The sequence below is a fragment of the Rutidosis leptorrhynchoides genome, chromosome 2, assembly GCF_046630445.1.
Source record: "Rutidosis leptorrhynchoides isolate AG116_Rl617_1_P2 chromosome 2, CSIRO_AGI_Rlap_v1, whole genome shotgun sequence".
Classification (NCBI taxonomy): Eukaryota; Viridiplantae; Streptophyta; class Magnoliopsida; order Asterales; family Asteraceae; genus Rutidosis; species Rutidosis leptorrhynchoides.
Genome location: NC_092334.1, coordinates 262,035,685 through 262,054,837, shown reverse-complemented (window position 1 = coordinate 262,054,837; position 19,153 = coordinate 262,035,685). Strand labels below are relative to the sequence as shown.

Sequence of the window (19,153 nt, the reverse complement as noted above, 5' to 3'; positions counted from 1 at the left end):
GGACGGTTCGCTACCGTTAGCGGATGAAATATATTTTCGAGTATAGTGTATGTTCTAACACTACGTAACAGGGTACAAAACAGTTAAGTTTTGATAATTGGGTGCTCGCGAACTTGCAACAACTTTTGGAATGCAAACGATTTAGATAATCAACTTTATTGAAATATTAAATCTTGTGGTTCAAAAACAACGTTACTAATACACCTATGATTTCACCAACGTTTTTCGTTGACAGTTTTCTATATGTTTTCTCAGGTCCTTGAACGCTATGTGATTCATGCTTCCGCACTCTTTCTGATACTTGCTTGGATGTCGTGTATACATGCATACGTGGAGCGTCTTTTGACTTATTTTAAATTGTGTCGCATATGTTTCAATTGTACTTTAAAAGTTGTAATGTAACTAGTCGTTGAACTACTTTGTAAACCATGAAACATCCTTACTTTTGAAATGAATGCGACATATTTTTGGTCAAACGTTGTTTTAAAGACTCGTGACCACGTAACAGGACCTAAGTAGACGGCGCCGTCAATGACGATTTTGTCGGGTCGCTACAGTTGGTTCATGTCTCGGTTCCGGATTTTCGAACGTCTTTTTGTACGCTTAGATATCTTGTACTTTGCGTTTTGCGGCTTGTATTGTTGTCAATATTTAGACGTTATTCATCAATAAATTGAACCACTTGGATTGTATCTTGTACACTTGAGCTTTTTGGTCATTTGCGTCTTCAAATCGTCGAATCTGTCTTTTGTCTTTACCTTTTATTATTTAAACGATAATCACTTGAAAATAGAACAATTGCAACTAAAAGCTTGTCTTTCTTGAAGGATTATGCTATGAAATATATGTTCATTTTTAGCATTATCACCTAGCGATGTAGACATTAGTGAGACAACCATAACCATCGAACACCTTCCATAGATCAGCATTGGCTACATAAACGGGAAAATTCGTGACATAGAACGATTGGGTATCTTTACCTGACTTATTTGTGAAATCGAAGTCTATCTTGCAAAACGAGTCCCTCTTGTTCCTACGTTCCATAACATACCATCCATCATTCAAACGTGTAGGCCGAGTGATACCCACCATGTTTTGATCCCGCCTGAAAAGCACAGTAAAACGATCAGAAACGAGCCGGCGGCGCCAGGGAGAAAAATCGCCCGAAAATCTTGGAGGAATAGGGTTTGTGTTTTCTATTTATTCCCGGTATTATACCTAGCTAGCTTCTAATAGTCAATACTTGGTAGTATTATATGTACAACCTGCAGTGTTATTATCTGCAACAACACTGAGGAAATGAAAGAGAAACTGTTTTAATTATCTGATTGTTATCATCTTTGTATAAGTTCTCCTAAACATACAAATTTATAAAGTTTGCATGATATTTTGGCCTAGAAAGCTACATGATTAATTTTGAGTTAGAATTTTGAGATCATTTGGTTTTACAGAAAGTCTGACCGTACGTCCTTATGTTTAATATTAATATCTTATACTCTACAACTACAGAAACGTTATCATGGCTTACAAGTTACTTCATGATGTACCAAGGCTTATCTTAGAGCTTGTTTTGAACATTTTAGGCTATATCATCACTATACACAGTTTGCCAACCTTAACGAATTCCATGTTCCGGTGCTCTATAAAGATTTTCCAAATATGTTACGATATGCCACTTTGTCTTTCCAGATTGCCTACATGATTTTAATTCATGCTCTTATAAGTGGTTATTTGGATATATGATTCATAACGTTGCCCCCCTAGTGAGGGCATCCACAGCACAATTTGCATGTGGTTAATCATTGCGTTCTTCAATTTAGCCCTATTCATCCTCATCGGGTAATTGACTAAAATACACTTTTTTAAAAACTTTTGTCACAAAATACACTTTTTTTAAAAAAAATTGCCAATATACACCATTGAGTCGACCAACGTTTTGGTCGACCACCATATATCTTGATCGACCACCTCATTTTTCAAGGTGGTCGACCAAGCTTCATTGAGTTTCCGGTCGACCACCGTGTAAACATGGTCGACTACCTCTCATTTTTTCATGGTCGACTACCCCAACAAGAAAAAATGTGAACGACCCAATACATGGTCGACTACCAAAAATTGGTCATAAAGATTTGTGGTGTTTTCAATCCTTATCATTTACGGAGTAATTCAATTTCAATTGGATGAAAATAATAATTGGGACACGATGTTCATGAAGGAATGTATCTGTATCTTCTAAGGCCTTTGACCAAGTCTTTTTGTGTGTGAGCAGCAGATATCCATATATGTGCTCAAGCTAACAGTACAGAGGTGGCTGGGAATGCTACTGTAACTACTTCGTAAATAAATATGAAGAAAAGAATAATTTTTTTTTTGAGGTGTGGAGACATTAAACAAGCTGGAAAAAGTGTCACTAAAAACTGTTAATAGACTTGCACGGATTTTGGAGATTTGGGGATGCGTGAAACCTGAATCCAGGGAAGTCGACCAACTCATTGGTCGCCCGCGTTGTTTTTTTGCTTTGTGGTCGACCATGTGTAATTGAGGTGGTAGTTGACCATGTTTACATGGTAGTCGACCATGCTCTGAATGAAGTTTGGTCGACCACCTTGAAAAATGAGGTGGTCGACCAAGTTAAAAGGGTAGTCGACCATATTATTGGTCGACCTAATGGTGTAAAAAGACAATTTTTTTTTTCAAAAAGTGTATTTTGAACGAAAATTAAAAAAAGAGTGTATTTTGGCGAATATCCCATCCTCATCATCTGTGTGCACTGCTCGGTATGTTACTATGTTTGGAATTCATCTCATTTATCAGAATTATAAAAACTTATGGACTGTTGTAAATAACATTTGATTTGATCAGGCCAAAATGTTTATCTGAGTTTGTTTAAATGCTAATATTTCAGCATTCATCACATGAACCGTTGGTGTCAAGAAGTGGAAGCTTAAGGAACTGCAGCACTCTACGTTAAGTTTGTATATGTTTAGTTTTCAGCAGTTTGTTTAGTTTTAATATGACCATATAACTAAATAAATAAGGATTTCAAGACTACATTGGTTCAGACCAATGTTGTTGGATGCATATAGTAAGAGAAGTAGGTATGGTGTTGTGTGCAAATAGCAGAGAAAATGGGTATATCCTGCTGTTGAAAACACACAGTCGTGGAAATATTTCAATATAGATACGATGAAAATGGATATGATACTCTTAACTGAAAGTAGTAATGAGAATACTTATGATTCATACGTCAGAGTTATTAACTAGAAATGCTTACTTACATATGTGTGATATTGTGTGTTGTGACTTGTAATTTATACCTATCGCACTTATTAGTCGATTTTCTTTTATTAGTTGATTTTCTATGCACATAGTAAAAATAGAAATGCTGATCTTGAATGCACACAGTTAAGAAAACCGATATGATGTTCTTTACAAGCACATCATAACTAAATACATGCACTACATTAATCGACGTTTCCAGTTTATATACGCGTGAATTTGAGGAAAATTAAAAGTGCACAGATTAAGTATTCAAAAACATGATACAAGTCATACAAGAAAATTGATACATCTTTTCTAAATAAAGAGATGTTATAGAGAATTGACTATGCCACTGAAAGTCTTAACAAAGACGATGCACACCATAGATAGATAAGAAAACTACCACAGATTAAATGTTTTTCAATTAGTCTTGAATTTGAATTTGATGAACTGCAAAACCAATACTATACTACTTAGCATGTAAATTTCTTTATGAGTGTCTTGTTTATTAGAGTATGATTTTGGGTTTATCGACTGATGGAGTTTTCGAACAGCAACGAAATAGAACACACAAGTCAAAATGGGTGATCGAAGAAACACCAAACAGTGAATAAAAACTCTACATCAACACAGATGATAATCGTAGCTTAATTGTACAGACATGATACAAGCAACGGAGAAGATGTATTAAGGATTAAGAAGAACGATATAAATACCTTGCTACATACAATTAATCAAGCCCACTTACTTATTTTTCCTTTGAGTGACACAGTTGACCCCTGAACAAAACAGAGGTTCATGTTATGCAGTCTATTCAGATCTTAACAAACTGCCACCTCAATTAACATTTAAAACTAACTTTACTTCACTGACCAAAATGACCAATGTTCATCAAATGGTAAACTCTACTCTTGTGGAAGCAAAAACAGAAAGGTCAAAGCTTTATGTATTGCGACCTTAAGAAGTCAAAATAATATATACTCGGGAATTCCAAATAAATGTAGTCGTAAAACAGATAAATACAGAATAACTTTTAAGCTTGTTAATTCAACTGAGTTAACCGAAAATAAACTTAGGATTCATTTCACATGAATTTCAGTGTCTAAGCTATCGCTCCCTACACATCCACTCTTGAGGATTGACTTAAAAGATAAGATAAAAAATGATACCGTCAGATACAAGCTAGAACAGGATTTTAGTTGAATTCTCAATAAACACCTACTTGACATTATGAACTTCAATCCAAAGCAAACCTGCAAGTAGCATACTTATCCATAAAGAAACGAAACCAACAACAATAAATAAAACATAACAGCAGCTAAACTACATAAAAAGGATGATTCTTTCTCTGTTTTGACTTCAACGTCTTTCAGAACAAAATCAAGTGCAACGTGTAACATACCATGTATATTCCGTACGTGGGCATATAACAAACTAAATCACTTTCGATATACAGAACTCATCCCACAAACCAATACGTAAAGCAGTCAAGAATGCTTCTTACAAAGTCAACAGAAACAAAAAGAGAGACTCTGAACAAATGTTGCACACAGGTTCATGTCTCCAACGATACATAAAGCGACAGATTAATATAGAAAACACAATGTGCCACTTCATCATCTAATTTCACTGACTTTTTTCTTTTCCTAAATGAGAAAAGTATTAATTTTATGTCACGTTTATAAGAGTATTTACCCTAGTGTGTTGTGAAATATTTAACCTTTTTATGAAAATGTTCATGTTCAATCTTAAACAAGTAAAAGTAGTACTCCCTATAACATCTGTTCCAACTCAAACTAACATCAATTTTTACACTCGGAGCTATCAAATTATGAAGTGAAAAAAGAAACTTTACCAAATTAAGAATGTGGAGAATTAGAAGATGAAGACTCAGGATTTGAACGGCGAAGATCTGCAATTAATTCTCCTAATTCCTTACGAGATGTTTCCCTGCCGATCATGAATCCATACCTAATTATATAAAGGATGATTAAATTAATTAATATAAAGTGAATTCAGATATTGATGAAATTAGGGTTTGGAGAAACTGAGAAACCAGAAGGAAACGGCAGAGAAGAGACCGGCGGTAGCAACAGTTTGGATGAGAGTAAACCTTTTCTCCATTTTTGTACACCACCTAAATGCTAAGTTGGGAGGCACTGTGTGTTTACTCTTTAGTTTCAGGCTTCCGCTGATTTCTCTTTGCCATTTATTTGATTTTTACTCCGTTCGATAATTACTTATTTTTTTTTTTAAAGGCAAGAATTATATTACATAGTATTAAAAAAAAAAAAAAAAAAAAAAAAATACTAGTCAGCAGCTAAAAAGATACAACAAAATCACACGACCACTTACAATAACAACTAGTTCGGTTCAGCCCGCGCGATGCGGCGGGGTATTTCGATGCGCGTATTCATATTTAACGCAGTTTTATTGACAGAAGGAAAAACGGCCCATGTGTTATGCGTTATTGTTGGTGTCGTCGTCTTTAGTGTTTTTTAAAATATGTTCAGTTCAAACATAGTTAGTTTATTCTTGTTGATAAAATTATTTCGAGCCTGACGGTGCTGGAGAAAAAATTTAACTCCTGGCGAGCAAGAAGATACGGGTTGTCGTTGTATTTAGCGTTTTTTAAAAAGTGTCTGTTTCGAACGTAGTTAGTATCGTTTTGTTCATAAAATTATTTCGAGTCTGACGCTGTTGTCGGAAAAATTTAAGCCTCGGCGAGCGGGAAGATACGGGCTGTCGTATTTAGCGTTTTTTAAAAAGTGTCTGTTTCGAACGTAGTTAGTCTTGTTTTGTTCGCAAGAATATTTCGAGTTTAACGGAGTGCTCGGTGAAATTTAAATCGGAGCGAGCGGGAAGATACGGGCTGTCGAAGGTGTTGGGGGAAGTTTTTATTTTAAGTTTCAGAATTGACAGTTTACTCCCCTGAAGTACAGGAATTTTTTTGTAAGTGTCCAAAAGTTGAGGGGGGTGTTTTGGGTTTTTTGGGATTGGGTTTCATGTGGTGGGGTGGCCAAAACGACCACAAACCCTACCACTTTTAGTATATATATATATATATAAATATATATATATATATATATATATATATATATATATATATATATATATATATATATATATATATATATATATATGTATTAATGTATTAATTAATAACACGACAGCGGGACCACCATTTAAATCGAACGATCTGAGACCCATTTAAATCTATTACGATATCCTGAACTTTTGATAATTATTTTCTCCCGAATGTAATTTAGGGCATGATGCTTGTTAAAGAGTCTTATTCTTCTTTTTTCTATGTCGAAAATTGACTATCAAGTTTTTTGTCGAAATTTCTGAAATTTCAGGTCCAATGTCGTTTTATAGTCTTGTATCTTGTAAATCGGGCCTAAAATTATCAAAACCATCTGAACCCGAATTGGGTCCATTAGAAGCAGCATTATTAATCAATGGCCTAACTAGATTTTGCAAATTCACATAATCCCTCGAACATGTTGCACGTATGCTATCTTTAACTTAGAAAACAACCACCTCCGTTACATTTTTTTTTTTTTTTTTGAAAAGCAAGTAGTATGATAAATAAATAAAAGATACACGAAGCACTAGCAAGAAGCTAGAAAACCACACCCCAACACACAAATAATAAAACTCACATCAAACAAAAATCCGAGATCCCAACCCAAACACACAATTAAGATACACAACAACCAAATACTCGAAATAAAAGGGATCACAATAGCTCGAAACACCGCGACTATGTAGGAGCTATGTTTCTGAATCCGAAGACGCACAGGAAGAGCAACATGAGCAACAAGCAATTTCATCGTCCTCCTTTTCCGAATTTTTCATCACATTCTCGATAAAAAATCTTTCATACCAACGAAAGTTATCCCGACGACGGCTACGCTTCATATATCTCCGACCCCAAACATGTTTAATGAAATGACTTTTAATCAACGGATGTACATTACTATCTTTAACACGAAAACGGGCTACCGCGGTATAAGTTGTAGGATGATCAATATCACGATCAAGTCCATCAGGAATGGAGCCCAGCCCATTTGAGGAGCCAAAGCCCATCACTATGTCATTTGGAACATGCACACTAAAAGAGTTAGAGTCAGGCCCATCAGCAATTTGAATTTTCATTGGGTCTATCAATATTTCTCTTTTGTCACGGATGGACTTTTCATTGTCACGTGAGCCGTCAGAATCAGAAACCGAATCAGAAACCCTCGAGTTTTTGTCTCCAACCCTATCGACACATCCCTCGATTCCTGTACAGCTTTCATTGGACTTTTCAAACCAATCAGAAACCCTCAACCTTTGTTCTTCACCCGACACATGAGCATCACCAGAAATACTTTCCGGTATGGCAGCCGGAGACTCATCATCGCCTGAATTAACTTGCACATCGGCTGAATCCGGAAAATAAACTCCCCATCTTCAGTAACATCTGCAGCATCTGCAGACTCACAAACAAACGAGTCATCGTTAGCAGAATCGTTTATAATTCCATCACAGGTACCCTGATTCTCATCCAAACTTGACTGATCATTTTCTCGCATACACGACTCATTTGTAGGATCTGATATGTCCGAAAGGTTACTGGAGATGCCATGGGATTTTTCCAAAACATCTCCGTCGTCCTCTTCAACCCGAGTCTTATTCACTTCGACCAAAGACCAAGATAATCGATCGTTATCAAAGCCAAAAACGAGATTGTGATTGTTCACCAAATTAGGAAGATTAATTTCGAAAAATTTGCCCCCGACTTTGATCTCAATGCGATTAGTCATGTGAAACTGAAACTCCTTGGATTTGATTTTAAGACCTGCAAGCGAATCCTTGAAGCTTTTTCCTTCCCATTTAGTTGGAATAGACGTACCACGGTTCCAAGGGGCAGGCGGAAAGTCATCTACATTCAGGTTGTTCTCATAGTCCTTACTCGAAGGACGGTTAGCCACACTCCTCTCCATAGCCTTGTATGCTCGAATCCATTTTCCATTAACTTGAATGGTGTTCAAGATTTTTGTGAAAGATTCGATATTAGTGACGCCAACATATCGAACGTATCCGAAGCGTTGGCCACTCGACAATCTCTTTCGTGCAAAATACGCATCTTGAAGATCACCGTAGTTCTCGAAGACTCTCCGGCACTCGACTCGAGTCCATGTGTCCGGAAAGTTGAAAATCAAAACTGAAATTACTCGATTATCGCACGACTTATTACACAAAAAGCCACTTGGCTTCGACATGAAGATCAAATCATCATCAGCCAGGAGCCTGGCCTGAACGATGAAGTTTAATAGTGGTGACTATGAGGGAGAGTTTGGAAGCCACCGGAGGTTTGGTTACCGATGGTAGAATAGTACGGACTAACTTAATAATTAATTAACCTCTAATATATAAGATACCTTACAATTACAAGGTTTTCCAATGATAATGCAGCAAACACAACAAGAATAACCAATTTGACCAACCATATACCAAGTAGTGGTGCCCGAACCTCCTATTTTGTGAGACACACGACTCGCCAGTGAAATGTCCCGTTCTCATTGATTAAAAACGTTCCATATTAATTGATTTCGTTGCGATGTTTTGACCTCTATATGAGACGTTTTTCAAAGACTGCATTCATTTTTAAAACAAACCATAACCTTCATTTCATAAATAAAGGTTTAAAAAGCTTTACGTAGATTATCAAATAATGATAATCTAAAATATCCTGTTTACACACGACCATTACATAATGGTTTACAATACAAATATGTTACATCGAAATCAGTTTCTTGAATGCAGTTTTTACACAATATCATACAAACATGGACTCCAAATCTTGTCCTTATTTTAGTATGCAACAGCGGAAGCTCTTAGTATTCACCTGAGAATAAACATGCTTTAAACGTCAACAAAAATGTTGGTGAGTTATAGGTTTAACCTATATGTATCAAATCGTAACAATAGACCACAAGATTTCATATTTCAATACACATCCCATACATAGAGATAAAAATCATTCATATGGTGAACACCTGGTAACTGACATTAACAAGATGCATATATATAAGAATATCCCCATCATTCCGGGACACCCTTCGGATATGATATAAATTTCGAAGTACTAAAGCATCCGGTACTTTGGATGGGGTTTGTTAGGCCCAATAGATCTATCTTTAGGATTCGCGTCAATTAGGGTGTCTGTTCCCTAATTCTTAGATTACCAGACTTAATAAAAAGGGGCATATTCGATTTCGATAATTCAACCATAGAATGTAGTTTCACGTACTTGTGTCTATTTTGTAAATCATTTATAAAACCTGCATGTATTCTCATCCCAAAAATATTAGATTTTAAAAGTGGGACTATAACTCACTTTCACAGATTTTTACTTCGTCGGGAAGTAAGACTTGGCCACTGGTTGATTCACGAACCTATAACAATATATACATATATATCAAAGTATGTTTAAAATATATTTACAACACTTTTAATATATTTTGATGTTTTAAGTTTATTAAGTCAGCTGTCCTCGTTAGTAACCTACAACTAGTTGTCCATAGTTAGATGTACAGAAATAAATCGACAAATATTATCTTGAATCAATCCAAGACCCAGTGTATACGTATCTCAGTATTGATCACAACTCAAACTATATATATTTTGGAATCAACCTCAACCCTGTATAGCTAACTCCGACATTCACATATAGAGTGTCTATGGTTGTTCCGAAATATATATAGATGTGTCGACATGATAGGTCGAAACATTGTATACGTGTCTATGGTATCTCAAGATTACATAATATACAATACAAGTTGATTAAGTTATGGTTGGAATAGATTTGTTACCAATTTTCACGTAGCTAAAATGAGAAAAATTATCCAATTTTGTTTTACCCATAACTTCTTCATTTTAAATCCGTTTTGAGTGAATCAAATTGCTATGGTTTCATATTGAACTCTATTTTATGAATCTAAACAGAAAAGTATAGGTTTATAGTCGAAAAATTAAGTTACAAGTCGTTTTTGTAAAGGTAGTCATTTCAGTCGAAAGAACGACGTCTAGATGACCATTTTAGAAAACATACTTCCACTTTGAGTTTAACCATAATTTTTGGATATAGTTTCATGTTCATAATAAAAATCATTTTCTCAGAATAACAACTTTTAAATCAAAGTTTATCATAGTTTTTAATTAACTAACCCAAAACAGCCCGCGGTGTTACTACGACGGCGTAAATCCGGTTTTACGGTGTTTTTCGTGTTTCCAGGTTTTAAATCATTAAGTTAGCATATCATATAGATATAGAACATGTGTGTAGTTAATTTTAAAAGTCAAGTTAGAAGGATTAATTTTTGTTTGCGAACAAGTTTAGAATTAACTAAACTATGTTCTAGTGATTACGAGTTTAAACCTTCGAATAAGATAGTTTTATATATATGAATCGAATGATGTTATGAACATCATTACTACCTCAAGTTTAGTAGGTAAACCTACTGGAAGTGACAAGAAATGATCTAGCTTCAAAGGATCTTGGATGGCTTGAAAGTTCTTGAAGTAGGATCATGACACAAAAACAAGTTCAAGTAAGATTTTTACTCGAATTAAGATAGTTTATAGTTATAGAAATTGAATCAAAGTTTGAATATGAATATTACCTTGAATAATAAAGATAGCCTACTGTATATAACAAAGGTTTCTTGATCTTAGATGATTACTTGGAATGGATTAGAAAGCTTGGAAGTAAATTAGTAAACTTGAAGGGATTTTTGAAGTGTTCTTGAAGTATTCTTCCTATGATGATTATAGCTTAATTCTTGAAGTGATTTTTGATGAAGATGATGATTAACTACTGGAAAAATACATTCATAATAGTGTGTGTGTGTGTTGAGAGAGAATTAGAAAGAGAATTGGAAGTGAAATGGAGTGAATGATGAGTGGTAATTGGTGAGTGGTGAGTGGGGTTAAAAGGAGTTCTAGTTAGTTGACTAGCTCATGGTAGAAGTTAAAATTGATTAGTCATACATGACATAATCAAGAGTGGAATCCCATGCTAGTTCCTATTGGTATATACTCATAGTAAGTACGTTTTGAAGCTGTGTATAATACGGGTAAGAATACGACTAGAATTCTTGATGAAAGAAAAGAATGGAAAAGTAACTGTAACCATTTTCGTTAAGTATGAGTGTTTTGATATATGTCTTGAAGTCTTCCAAAAGTATTTTAATACATCTAAATACACTACATGTATATACATTTTAACTGAGTCGTTAAGTCATCGTTAGTCGTTACATGTAAGTGTTGTTTTGAAACCTTTAAGTTAACGATCTCAATTAATGTTGTTAACCCATTGTTTATTATATCTAATGAGATATTAAATTATTATATTATCATGATATTATGATATATTAATATATCTTAATATGATATATATACATTTAAATGTCGTTACAACGATAATCGTTACATATATGTCTCGTTTCGAAATCCTTAAGTTAGTAGTCTTGTTTATATGTATATAACTCATTGTTAATATACTTATGGAGATACTTACTTATCATAATCTCATGTTAACCATATGTATATCCATATATATATCGTCATGTCATTTTTACAAGTTTTAACGTTCGTGAATCGCCGGTCAACTTGGGTGGTCAATTGTCTATATGAAACATATTTCAATTAATCAAGTCTTAACAAGTTTGATTGCTTAACATGTTGGAAAAATTTAATCATGTAAATATCAATCTCAATTAATATATATAAACATGGAAAAGTTCGGGTCACTACAGTACCTACCCGTTAAATAAATTTCGTCCCGAAATTTTAAGCTGTTGAAGGTGTTGACGAATCTTCTGGAAATAGATGCGGGTATTTCTTCTTCATCTGATCTTCACGCTCCCAGGTGAACTCGGGTCCTCTACGAGCATTCCATCGAACCTTAACAATTGGTATCTTGTTTTGCTTAAGTCTTTTAACCTCACGATCCATTATTTCGACGGGTTCTTCGATGAATTGGAGTTTTTCGTTGATTTGGATTTCATCTAACGGAATAGTGAGATCTTCTTTAGCAAAACATTTCTTCAAATTCGAGACGTGGAAAGTGTTATGTACAGCCGCGAGTTGTTGAGGTAACTCAAGTCGGTAAGCTACTGGTCCGACACGATCAATAATCTTGAATGGTCCAATATACCTTGGATTTAATTTCCCTCGTTTACCAAATCGAACAACGCCTTTCCAAGGTGCAACTTTAAGCATGACCATCTCTCCAATTTCAAATTCTATATCTTTTCTTTTAATGTCAGCGTAGCTCTTTTGTCGACTTTGGGCGGTTTTCAACCGTTGTTGAATTTGGATGATCTTCTCGGTAGTTTCTTGTATAATCTCCGGACCCGTAATCTGTCTATCCCCCACTTCACTCCAACAAATCGGAGACCTGCACTTTCTACCATAAAGTGCTTCAAACGGCGCCATCTCAATGCTTGAATGGTAGCTGTTGTTGTAGGAAAATTCTGCTAATGGTAGATGTCGATCCCAACTGTTTCTGAAATCAATAACACATGCTCGTAGCATGTCTTCAAGTGTTTGTATCGTCCTTTCGCTCTGCCCATCATTTTGTGGATGATAGGCAGTACTCATGTCTAGATGAGTTCCTAATGCTTGCTGTAATGTCTGCCAGAATCTTAAAATAAATCTGCCATCCCTATCAGAGATAATAGAGATTGGTATTCCATGTCTGGAGACGACTTCCTTCAAATACAGTCGTGCTAACTTCTCCATCTTGTCATCTTCTCTTATTGGCAGGAAGTGTGCTGATTTGGTGAGACGATCAACTATTACCCAAATAGTATCAAAACCACTTGCAGTCCTTGGCAATTTAGTGATGAAATCCATGGTAATGTTTTCCCATTTCCATTCCGGGATTTCGGGTTGTTGAAGTAGACATGATGGTTTCTGATGCTCAGCTTTGACCTTAGAACACGTCAAACATTCTCCTACGTATTTAGCAACATCGGCTTTCATACCCAGCCACCAAAAATATTTCCTGAGATCCTTGTACATCTTCCCCGTTCCAGGATGTATTGATTATCTGGTTTTATGAGCTTCTCTAAGTACCATTTCTCTCATATCTCCAAATTTTGGTACCCAAATCCTTTCATCCCTATACCGGGTTCCGTCTTCCCGAATATTAAGATGTTTCTCCGATCCTTTGGGTATTTCATCCTTTAAATTTCCCTCTTTTAAAACTCCTTGTTGCGCCTCCTTTATTTGAGTAGTAAGGTTATTATGAATCATTATATTCATAGATTTTACTCGAATGGGTTCTCTGTCCTTCCTGCTCAAGGCATCGGCTACCACATTTGCCTTCCCCGGGTGGTAACGAATCTCAAAGTCGTAATCATTCAATAATTCAATCCACCTACGCTGCCTCATATTCAGTTGTTTCTGATTAAATATGTGTTGAAGACTTTTGTGGTCGGTATATATAATACTTTTGACCCCATATAAGTAGTTCCTCCAAGTCTTTAATGCAAAAACAACCGCGCCTAATTCCAAATCATGCGTCGTATAATTTTGTTCGTGAATCTTCAATTGTCTAGACGCATAAGCAATCACCTTCGTTCGTTGCATTAATACACAACCGAGACCTTGCTTTGATGCGTCACAATAAATCACAAAATCATCATTCCCTTCAGGCAATGACAATATAGGTGCCGTAGTTAGCTTTTTCTTCAATAACTGAAACGCTTTCTCTTGTTCATCATTCCATTCAAATTTCTTCCCTTTATGCGTTAATGCAGTCAAGGGTTTTGCTATTCTGGAAAAGTCTTGGATGAACCTTCTGTAGTAACCAGCTAGTCCTAAAAACTGGCGTATGTATTTCGGAGTTTTCGGGGTTTCCCACTTTTCAACAGTTTCTATCTTTACTGGATCCACCTTAATACCTTATTTGTTCACTATGTGACCGAGGAATTGAACTTCTTCCAACCAAAATGCACACTTTGAAAACTTAGCGTACAATTCTTCCTTCCTCAATACTTCTAACACCTTTCTCAAATGTTCACCGTGTTCTTGGTCATTCTTTGAGTAAATAAGTATGTCATCAATGAAAACAATGACAAACTTGTCAAGGTATGGTCCACACACTCGGTTCATAAGGTCCATGAACACAGCTGGTGCATTAGTTAAACTAAATGGCATGACCATAAACTCGTAATGACCGTAACGTGTTCTGAAAGCAGTCTTTGGAATATCATCTTCTTTCACCCGCATTTGATGATACCCGGAACGTAAGTCAATCTTTGAATAAACAGACGAGCCTTGTAGTTGATCAAATAAGTCGTCGATTCTCGGTAGTGGGTAGCGGTTCTTGATGGTAAGTTTGTTCAACTCTCGGTAGTCGATACACAACCTGAATGTACCATCTTTCTTCTTGACAAACAAAACAGGAGCTCCCCACGGTGATGTACTTGGTCGAATGAAACCACGCTCTAAAAGTTCTTGTAATTGGCTTTGCAGTTCTTTCATCTCGCTGGGTGCGAGTCTGTAAGGAGCACGAGCTATTGGTGCAGCTCCTGGTACAAGATCTATTTGAAATTCAACGGATCGCTGTGGGGGTAATCCCGGTAATTCTTTCGGAAATACATCAGGAAATTCTTTTGCAATGGGAACATCATTGATGCTCTTTTCTTCAGTTTGTACTTTCTTGACGTGTGCTAGAACAGCATAGCAACCTTTTCTTATTAGTTTTTGTGCCTTCAAATTACTAATAATATGTAGCTTCGTGTTGCCCTTTTCTCCGTCCACCATTAAGGGTTTTCCTTTTTCTCGTATAATGCGAATTGCATTTTTGTAACAAACGATCTCTGCTTTCACTTCTTTCAACCAGTCCATACCGATTATCACATCAAAACTCCCTAACTCTACTGGTATCAAATCAATCTTAAATGTTTCGCTAACCAGTTTAAATTCTCGATTCCGACATATATTATCTGCTGAAATTAATTTACCATTTGTTAATTCGAGTAAAAATTTACTATCCAAAGGCGTCAATGGACAACTTAATTTAGCACAAAAATCTCTACTCATATAGCTTCTATCCGCACCAGAATCAAATAAAACGTAAGCAGATTTATTGTCAATAAGAAACGTACCCGTAACAAGCTCCGGGTCTTCCTGTGCCTCTGCCGCATTAATATTGAAAACTCTCCCGCGGCCTTGTCCATTCGTGTTCTCCTGGTTCGGGCAATTTCTAATAATGTGGCCCGGTTTTCCACATTTATAACAAACTACATTGGCATAACTTGCTCCGACACTACTTGCTCCGCCATTACTCGTTCTGACACTATTTTTTCCTTTCGTTCTATTAACCCCTAGTCCGTAGACCTCACACTTCGCCGCGCTATGACCATTTCTTTTACTTGTTGCAAAATTTGGTGCAGAACCCCGAGTGATACTTTTCACACCTTTGGCATAGCTGCTTCTGATTGTTGTTGTTGTTGCGGTTATTATTGTTGTTGGGATGATTGTTGTAGTTGCTGTTGTTGTTGTTGTTGTTGTTGTTGTTGTTGTTGTTGTTGTTGGGCCGTTTGTTGTAGTTGCGATTGATGTTGCGATTGTTGGGATGATTGTTGCGATTATTGTTGCAATTGCTGTTGTTGTTGTATTGGTGATTCTTATCACCGTTTTCCTCCCACTTTCTTTTGACTTGCTTCACATTGGCTTCTTCAGCAGTCTGTTCTTTAATTCTTTCTTCAATCTGGTTCACTAGTTTGTGAGCCATTCTACATGCCTGTTGTATGGAGGCGGGCTCGTGTGAACTTATATCTTCTTGGATTCTTTCCGGTAATCCTTTCACAAACGCGTCGATCTTCTCTTCCTCATCTTCAAATGCTCCCGGACACAATAGGCACAATTCTGTGAATCGTCTTTCGTACGTGGTAATATCAAATCCTTGGGTTCGTAACCCTCTAAGTTCTGTCTTGAGCTTATTGACCTCGGTTCTGGGACGGTACTTCTCGTTCATCAAGTGCTTGAATGCTGACCACGGTAGTGCGTACGCATCATCTTGTCCTACTTGCTCTAGATAGGTATTCCACCATGTTAACGCAGAACCTGTGAAGGTATGCGTAGCGTACTTCACTTTGTCCTCTTCAGTACACTTACTTATGGCAAACACCGATTCGACCTTTTCGGTCCACCGTTTCAATCCGATCGGTCCTTCGGTTCCATCAAATTCCAAAGGTTTGCAGGCAGTAAATTCTTTGTAGGTGCATCCTACACGATTTCCTGTACTGACAGATCCAAGGTTATTGTTGGTATGTAGCGCAGCCTGTACTGCGGCTATGTTTGAAGCTAGAAAGGTACAGAATTCCTCTTCATTCATATTCACGGTGTGTCGAGTAGTCGGTGCCATTTCCTTCAAAATAGTCAAATGGAACAAGTTAATCATACAGAATATTAAGAGTAGTTAATAGTATTTCGTAGCATAATATGAACTCATTTATAAAAGCTTTTTCTTCATATTTGCGTTTTATAAGTTTAAATTCGGGTAGTACCTACCCGTTAAGTTCATACTTAGTAGCTAATATACAATTCAACTACTACAATTCTATATGAAAAACCGATTGTAATAATATTTCGCGTTCAAACTTTTATACAATATTTTACAAACTTACAATACCGCTTATTTTACATAAAGCATGAAATATAGCACACAATAACTTTGATACAAGATAGTTGTGAAGATAATTCTAGCTAGTACACAAGTCGTTCAGCAAAGGCAATAAAGACACGTAATTCCTACGTCCAGAAACAAGTCATGCATTCTGGTTTTACTAGGACTACTTCCCATCCTTGGTCTTGTGGAACATAACCGTTATAGCCGTTGATAAGACAGCGTGTTGTAACGTCGTCAAAGGGACGAGGGTTACGTAATGACCAACAGTCTCGTAATAACCTAAAAACCTCATTTCTTACCCCAATTACCGACTCCGTTACTTGTGGGAACGTTTTGTTTAATAGTTGTAGCCCGATGTTCTTGTTCTCACTTTGGTGAGAAGCGAACATTACTAACCCGTAAGCATAACATGCTTCTTTATGTTGCATGTTAGCCGCTTTTTCTAAATCACGAAGTCCTATATTCGGATATACTGAGTCAAAATAATTTCTTAACCCGTTGCGTAAAATAGCATTTGGGTTCCCCGCAATATATGCGTCAAAGTAAACACATCGTAACTTATGGATTTTCCAATGTGATATCCCCCATCTTCCGAACGAAAGCCTTTTATAAACCAAGGCATTCTTGGAACGTTCTTCGAATGTCTTACAAACTGATCTCGCCTTAAATAGTTGTGCCGAGGAATTCTGACCGACTCTAGACAAGATTTCATCAATCATGTCTCCGGGTAGGTCTCTTAAAATATTGGGTTGTCTATCCATTTTGTGTTTTTATACTGTAAAATAGACAAGAGTTAGATTCATAAAAAAAATACTTATTAATATAAGCAATTTTTACATATATCATAAAGCATAAGCACACTATATTACATATATTACACCACACGAATACAACTATCTAATTCCGACTCGTTCGTTTCTTCTTGTTCGGTTTTGGTTCGTTTTGCCAAGTTTCTAGGGATATATGATGTTCCCCTAATACGAGCCGTCGTTGTCCACATTGGTTTAGAAAAACCGGGTGGTTTAGAGGTTCCCGGGTCATTGTTACAACTTAAGGACTTCGGGGGTTGACGATACATATAAAGTTCATCGGGGTTGGAATTAGATTTCTCTATTTTTATGCCCTTTCCCTTATTATTTTCTTTTGCCTTTTTAAATTCAGTTGGGGTAATTTCTATAACATCATCGGAATTCTCGTCGGAATCCGATTCATCGGAGAATTGGTAATCCTCCCAATATTTTGCTTCCTTGGCGGAAACACCATTGACCATAATTAACCTTGGTCGGTTGGTTGAGGATTCTCTTTTACTTAACCGTTTTATTATTTCCCCCACCGGTTCTATTTCTTCTTCCGGTTCCGATTCTTCTTCCGATTCCGATTCTTCTTCCGGTTCCGACTCTTCTTCCGGTTCCTCTTCGGGAACTTGTGAATCAGTCCACGAATCATTCCAATTTACATTTGACTCTTCATTATTATTAGGTGAGTCAATGGGACTTGTTCTAGAGGTAGACATCTATCACATAATATCAAACACGTTAAGAGATTAATATATCACATAATATTCATATGTTAAAAATATATAGTTTCCAACAAAAATGTTAAGCAATCATTTTTAAAGAAAACACGGTCGAAGTCCAGACTCACTAATGCATCCTAACAAACTCGATAAGACACGCTACTGCAAATTTTCTGGTTCTCTAAGACCAACGCTCTGATACCAACTGAAATGTCCCGTTCTTATTGATTAAAAACGTTCCATATTAATTGATTTCGTTGCGAGGTTTTGACCTCTATATGAGACGTTTTTCAAAGACTGCATTCATTTTTAAAACAAACCATAACCTTCATTTCATAAATAAAGGTTTAAAAATCTTTACGTAGATTATCAAATAATGATAATCTAAAATATCCTGTTTACACACGACCATTACATAATGGTTTACAATACAAATATGTTACATCGAAATCAGTTTCTTGAATGCAGTTTTTACACAATATCATTCAAACATGGACTCCAAATCTTGTCCTTATTTTAGTATGCAACAGCGGAAGCTCTTAGTATTCACCTGAGAATAAACATGCTTTAAACGTCAACAAAAATGTTGGTGAGTTATAGGTTTAACCTATATGTATCAAATCGTAACAATAGACCACAAGATTTCATATTTCAATACACATCCCATACATAGAGATAAA

At 36.1% G+C, this 19,153-nt stretch overlaps 1 protein-coding gene across 1 annotated transcript; it reads right to left on the bottom strand.

Annotated features, from left to right (window-relative positions):
• Nucleotides 1–4,262: 4,262 nt before the first annotated feature.
• Nucleotides 4,263–5,471, bottom strand: LOC139891769 (uncharacterized). The gene is made up of 3 exons (XM_071874754.1): nucleotides 5,318–5,471; nucleotides 5,117–5,232; nucleotides 4,263–4,514 (listed from the first exon to the last, which is right to left on the bottom strand). The coding sequence occupies exons 1-2, from the start codon at nucleotides 5,383–5,385 to the stop codon at nucleotides 5,121–5,123; spliced, it is 180 nt and encodes a 59-aa protein (XP_071730855.1). The 5' UTR covers nucleotides 5,386–5,471; the 3' UTR covers nucleotides 4,263–4,514; nucleotides 5,117–5,120.
• Between the last annotated feature and the right edge of the window lie 13,682 nt (nucleotides 5,472–19,153).